The sequence below is a fragment of the Erythranthe guttata genome, chromosome 12, assembly GCF_056151865.1.
Source record: "Erythranthe guttata isolate IM_541 chromosome 12, IM_541, whole genome shotgun sequence".
Lineage (NCBI taxonomy): Eukaryota > Viridiplantae > Streptophyta > Magnoliopsida > Lamiales > Phrymaceae > Erythranthe > Erythranthe guttata.
This window is the reverse complement of record NC_142544.1, coordinates 5,881,369-5,888,342: the sequence shown is the minus strand read 5'-3', so window position 1 is coordinate 5,888,342 and position 6,974 is coordinate 5,881,369. Positions and strand designations below refer to the sequence as shown.

Genomic DNA, 6,974 nt, shown 5'->3' with positions numbered 1-6,974 from the left:
TTGCCCCTCTATTCAATTATATATATATATATAAAAGCTTTTCACCAATTGTTTTTGCTTATTTTGTCAAGTTTTTTTGCTCCATATTTTTGGGTTTCTTTTCTCGTATTTACGCTTTTCTTCTCCTTATTTAACTACTAAAAGGTCACTGTTTTTTTTATTCTAAAATTTATTAAAATGTCGAGTAACACCTCAAATACAAAAAAGTATTGTACTTCATGGTACAAGACATCTTATAATGCACGAAAATCACCCCCAAAGTTATGCATTTAATTAAGGGCATAAACAAAAAATGCACAAAATTGAACAAAAGGACAATTAGCAAACATATGAATCCAAAAATTAAACACAATTAAGAAAATCATGTAAACCATAAATTTCACTTCAATCACAAATTCATAACAAAATAGATAAATACAACCCGTATTAATTATATAATTATTAAGTTTCTTACAACAAACCCCAAGGGCAGAGAAGTAATTGCACATTTAAATTAAAGGTGTTAGTAATTTAATGGTTGACCATAAACTCGAGGGGGATATTTGAGACGTTTTGTAGTTCAGGGGAGCAAACTGGTACAACGCTTATAGTTCAGGGGTGTAAATTGTACTTTGCCCTAGATTATATATCAAAGTAGGTTAATTTTTTTTTTTTTGAAGAAAGAGAAGATATTATTAGGCTAAAGCTGCCAGTTCGGGAGGAAGAGAAGAACCCTCCAAAAAAGCTAGATTCAGATCACTCGCGAGACTATGCGCGAGATTATTACAATGCCGTTTCACAGCCGAAAATAGACAATTATGAAAAGAAAAAGAGATAAGCCTAATATCATCGAGAAAAGCCCCGAAAGACTGCATGGATTGAGCTTCATCGCGAATTGCTGATATTACTTGTAGGCAATCTCCTTCAAGGATGATGGACGTCCAGCCTTGCAACGATGCCTTATGTATTGCTTTGAAGGCCGCGTGTGCCTCTCCCTCAACTGGAAGAATTTTTCCAGGAATTCTATCGACACTCCACCATAAAACAGCCCCCGAAGAGTCTCTCGCCACCATTGAGATTTGATAAAAAGTTAACTTTCACCACCCCCGAAGGAGGAGGTCTCCATCTGGTCTGGTTAGCGGGCTTATGAACTGAAAGAGAAGAGTGTTGGGCCTGTTGGAACACTTGCAAGAACGTTTGGCTCCAGCTGACCAGGTCCCGACCCCTCAACCCTTTTTCTCCATACATTTCCTTATTCCTTGACTCCCATGCTTGCCAGCACACAACCAAAGCTAGACGAAGAAGATCTTTTGTCAGATTTTGTTATAAAAAGATATACCAGTTTTGAAATGATGAGAGCTCTCCCTTAAGTGAGAGTTCGAACGGGCATGAGCTCCACACCCCATACATTCCTCGACAACCTATCATTATGTGCATGCTGGACTCCGGTTGTGTTCCACATTCACGGCAGAAAGGATTGGCTGCCACTCGCCTTCGGAAGAGGGAAACATTAGTTGGAAGAATATCCGAGATTGCTCGCCAAGCAAAAAATTCTAACTTTCGGTGGAACGTGTAATGACCTGACCTTCTTCCAAAAACCTTTAAAATTCCTTGTATTTGATGATTCAGCTTCACCTTTTCCGACTCCAGAGTTTGTTCGGTTTTCCAAAATATTATAGTAGCAAGATTTTACCGTGAATTGACCCGATCCGGAGTAGTGCCAGACTACTCGATCACGAGCGTGAAAGCTTCCAATGGGAACCACCAAAATCCTTTCTCGGTCCACCGGCCAGAAAGTCCTATTAATCAACTCCAAATCCCATAGTCGCGACCCATTGAGAACAAGATCCGTCACCTTATTAGGAAAAGGTGTATGTACAGGCCTCTTCGTCAGAATTCTATAATTCCCGTCGTCAACTAGCCATGGATTACCCCAAATAGAAGTTGAAACCCCATTTCCAACTCTCACACGGACCCCTACTTTCATATAGGGGCGTGCCAAAAGAATACTATGCCAAGTCGCCGATGGACGAGCTCATGTGGTAGCCAACCACAAATCTCCCACTGGAAAGTATCGTGCTCTCAGTAACTTGGACAAGAGAAGGTCCCGGTTGGTGAGAATTCTCCAGGTTTGCTTAGCAAGCATGGCGAGGTTGAAGCAACGTAAATCTCGGAAGCCCATGCCCCCTTGATCCTTTGATTTGCAAAGATTAAACCACGACATCCACGCCACCGGTTTTGGTTCACCGTTCCCCCACCAGAATTTTTGAATAGCGGATTCAATCTCACGGATAACTCCTATAGGCAAGTTAAAACAACTCATGATGTATGACGGGATGGCTTGGAGAACGAGCTTGATCAGAACCTCCTTCCTTGCCTTTGACAATTGTTTCTCGCCCCAACCCTTAATTCGAGCCCATACCCTATCTCTCAAAAAGCGAAATATCTCGCCGCGTGACTTACCCATTGAGAGCGGCATCCCTAGATACTTTTCATGACGATCGACGATCTGAAAACCCAAGATATTGTGAATATTGTCTCTAGTTTCCGGAGAGGTCTTCGGACAAAAGGTCATAGTAGACTTGTCAAGGTTTATGACTTGACTAGAAACATTGGCATAATCCTCCAAAATACGTCAAAGAGTGAGAGCATTCGATTCCGATGCCCGACAAAATACCAAGGTATCGTCAGCGAAGCAGAGACATGAGATTGTCGGTGCTGACCTCGCAATCTTGATCCCCTGGAGTGTCCCTCCCTCAACTGCACTATCGATCATGGAAAGAAAGCCCTCAGTGCAACATATAAATAAGTACGGCGAGACTGGGTCTCCTTGTCTAAGTCCCCGAGGCGGGGTGAGTGATCCAAACTGATAACCATTAAACGAAAAAGAGTAAGAAACCGACAAAACACATAACATAATCAAGTCAATCAATTCAATAGGAAATCCAAAGCGACACAACATTTTCCTTAAGAAAACCCACTCGATTCGATCGTACGCCTTACTAATATCTAATTTAGCCGCCAAATAATTAGTCCGCCTACTAGAGTTCGAATTAATAAAATGATTAACTTCATAAGCGACCAGGACATTGTCGGTTATTAAGAGAGATAATATCGTGCAATATTGGTTTCATTCTGTTGGCAATCACCTTAGAACCAAACTTGTAAATAACATTGCACAAGCTAATGGGACGATATTCAGTTCTTTTTTCCGGATTCTTCACTTTTGGAATAAGAACAATATAAGTGAAGTTCAGTCTACTGGGGAGCTTGCGATTATTAAGAAAATCAAGCACGCACTGTAGAACATTGGACCCAAGGATATTCCAATATTTGGTGTAAAATAAAACGGGAAAACCATCAGGGCCAGGGGATTTTGTAGGAGACATTTGAGAAATAGCTCGGGTTACCTCGTCCGTTGTGAAGGGAAGTGAAAGTAACTGTTTAGCAGCGCTTGAGATCCGGTTCTCGACGTGTTCCACCACTCTATCAATCACACTCTCCTTTGATTCATTGACTGGAAAATGGTTGAGAAGTACCCAGAGATAACCTGCTCTATATCATCCTTTCTCTCTTTCCAGGTCCCCAAATCGTCCTTAATTTTGTGTACCCAGTTAGTCCGCTTCCGAGTCGAAGCTTTCACGTGGAAAAAACTAGTGTTACTATCCCCTTCGCGAATCCACTGAATCCTGCTTCTCTGACGCCCATAAGTATCTAGATCGCCATACAATTTCTCTAACTCGTTCCTCTGTAATCTAATCCCATTTGCAGGTGGTGTATATTTTTCTGAATTTCTGCTATGCGTTTCATAGGGCGGTGTATCTCCAAGTTGCTCCACTGCATCAACGCCACCTTACAGTTTTCGGTTTTATTCATAATATCCTCAATCGGGTCTCCCTCTCTGTTCTCGGCCCAATGTGTTTGAACGATATTTTCACATTCGTCACGTCGAACCTGTAGCACCCCCCTCGGGTTAGGCGATAAATCGAACCGGTTTATCGGAAAACTTTAGATAGCGGAAGCAAAAGGGATCTCTTTGTAATTTTTTTTAAAACATTCGAGTAGGACCAAAATGTAATTTCTAAAATTCTCTTTTGGGATCATTTAAAAGCTTTTGCAAACCTTGAGAATTTCAAAAACTTCTTAGGGTGATTTTGGTCGATTAAATTTTTCGTTTCGAAATAACGTTGGAAAGGGAGATTATTATTCGAGTGCTACGTTTATCTAACTATAGGTTCTGATTTGGGTTCGAGAAGAAATCAGAGTTTAAGGGCGTTTGGTGAATAGGGATTTTCAGGTAACAAATGCAATTATCAAAATAAGCGGACCAACTATATTAATATTAAAATAAGGCCCGTACTAGGGTAAGAGTTTAATTCCCCTAACGAGGAGATATTAGAGGTTTAAGGAAAACGGAAATACGGAAATTGTTTTTAGTTTACATCACCAAAATAAAATAAGCATAGTTTATAGACCCCTCGTACGACCATCCAAAAGCTCCGGCCAAGACTCCGATCCACTACTCGGTCCATTCCGGCGAGGGATTACTACTACTACCTGCAATCAAAGAAGTATCTATATGAGCTATTAAGCCTAGTAAGAAATCCGAATGGATAACGAGGTTTTAAAATATGGTTTTACGTACTTATATTAATATATACACATAAGCATCACACCTTACCATTTGTCGGCAAACGATCACACACAAACACAACACACACTCACACAAACACATAATTCCATTTAAGCACGTAAATCGACTCAAATACGAAAAATTACCGAATTACCCTTTTCGTGCAAATGCATGAATGAAAACATTTTCTGTTGTTCGGATCCGTGGAAAATTAACTTTTTAATTGGATGATAAGCATATTATTCTGAGCCCGTTCTTTTGGTGGAATCAAACCACCCCTTTATCTATAGTAACTATGGTTGGGATACCGGCCCCCCGTATCCCGACTTATCCAACCCAAGCATTCCATTAACCTTTCCTTTCGTAAAAATGAAATCTCTTTTTATGCAAGACCATGAGACGAATGAGACTCTAATACAAAAATGACCACTTTACGTCATCACAAATATCAATAAACGAGCATACAAACAAAATCCAATTATCCACATAATATACATATATACTCGGCAATCACACACATAGCATACACACATATATATATAACCACTTAAGTATAGCACATAATTCACATAATTATTATAGCATCATATTATATATTTATATATCATAAATTACACACACAACAGCACACACACATGGCACACACATATACACACAACATGCAGCCCCAAAACATACTTTAATTAACATTAAATTATCAAACCATGCCCTTAAAGCACCAACATTTTTATCTTTTCATTAATGGGATTTCTCCCACTTTTCTTCGTTAAATGAATTAAAAATTCTTACAGCCCCTTAACATAGTTCAGCTGCAGATTTTTGACCATGAATTCACCTTCTCACAATTAATACTCAAGGCATAATGATTAAAACACAAAAGTTCCATTTACGACACATGCACAACCAACATTTCGAAATAATAGCAAATGGCATCTAAAAATTCTGAAATTTAATTATAGGATGCCTAACTGACTAAATGAACAGATGAAAAAAGAATTTGCAGTTTCCTCAAAAATCGGATTTATAAAAATTAAAATACTCGGCAAGTAGTGTTGAAGCCAAAAATGATTTTTCCAACAAATTTTAATCCCAAACTATGGCCAAATAGAAAATAAAAAAAATTCCACTTACTCCTACTGAGATTTTAAAGGTGAAAACATTTTTCATGCTGAAAGTCCAAGAAATTGCAGATTAGTCCTAAAGATTCATAGATCTACACATGCAACCCCAAAAAAATCTTGCATTCCCAAAAATTTGAAATATTAAACCTTTAAACACAAAATACTTAGATTCACAGATTATAATACGGATTAGACAAGCAAGAACACAAATATCAAGATCAGCACAAGATTTCGGATTTCACACAAAAAGTCCTAATTTTTCGAAAAGTGAGGAATCTTTTAAGTAGATTTGAAAATCCTTTTCCATACTATGATCCCCTTTAATTGCAGCAAGAAATTCGAGATTTCTTACCTATCAAAGAGTGTTGGCCGAAGAAAGAAAAACCTTCAAAAGAAAAGAGGGTTTTTAGAGGAAGAAGCGGAAGAGGAAGAAAAATGAAGAAAACGAAGATGTAATGTTACCTCCTTCAAGAAGTGGCTCCAAGATTGAACCAAGCTAGTTGAATGGAGAAGGTAAGAGCTTTGATATCAAGTTGGGAGGAGTTTAAATCTTCCGTAAGAGGGCAAGTGTTTTTTATGGTGTTCTTGGCATATTCAAGGGAGAAGATTATATAGGGAATTTGCATTTTGATTTCTATATTTTTTTCTTGAAGAAATTTGAGGTGGTGGCCGATGGAGGAGGTGGTGCTTCGGTGGTGCTTCGGTGGTGATGGTGAAGGAGAGACAAGTGGGGGTATAGGTGGAGAGAGAAGAAGACATGAGAGTGTCTCTTGAGATTACTTAGCATGCTTGAGTGTAGGATTAGTGTAAATCCTCACTCTTAGGGGTGGCAATTTTGCAACTTGGACCGGATCCGATCCGGATCCATGTAAATCGGATCCAAATGGAACCGGATCCTAAATCAACCTATATGAATAGATCTAATGTGGATCGAATTTAGATTGATCCGGATTGGATCCACATGGATCCATTCCATCTTTAATTCAACTTATGAAGTTGAATATCTCAATTTTTTGGGTTAAATATCTCAATTGATGTGGTTTAATATCTCAACTTTCACACTTACACATAATATTGACACACTTTTCACACACACACATTTCAAACACACACACACACACACACACTTTTTTACATACACACTCACATACACATACACACACACACACACACACTTTTTCACACAAACACACACACTCACATACACATTCACACGTGTTACACACACACACTTTTGTACA

General features: G+C 38.8%; 1 protein-coding gene and 1 long non-coding RNA gene across 2 annotated transcripts; both read right to left on the bottom strand.

The window, feature by feature from the left end:
- Positions 1–674: 674 nt before the first annotated feature.
- Positions 675–1,052, bottom strand: LOC148766314 (uncharacterized). The gene has a single exon (XM_088827229.1). The coding sequence runs from the start codon at positions 1,050–1,052 to the stop codon at positions 675–677; it is 378 nt and encodes a 125-aa protein (XP_088683355.1).
- A 3,244-nt stretch (positions 1,053–4,296) lies between these two features.
- LOC148766313 (uncharacterized) lies at positions 4,297–6,420 on the bottom strand. Its single transcript, XR_016035106.1, has 3 exons — positions 6,196–6,420; positions 6,086–6,118; positions 4,297–4,536 (listed from the first exon to the last, which is right to left on the bottom strand). It is a non-coding gene; the product is annotated as an uncharacterized LOC148766313 (long non-coding RNA).
- Between the last annotated feature and the right edge of the window lie 554 nt (positions 6,421–6,974).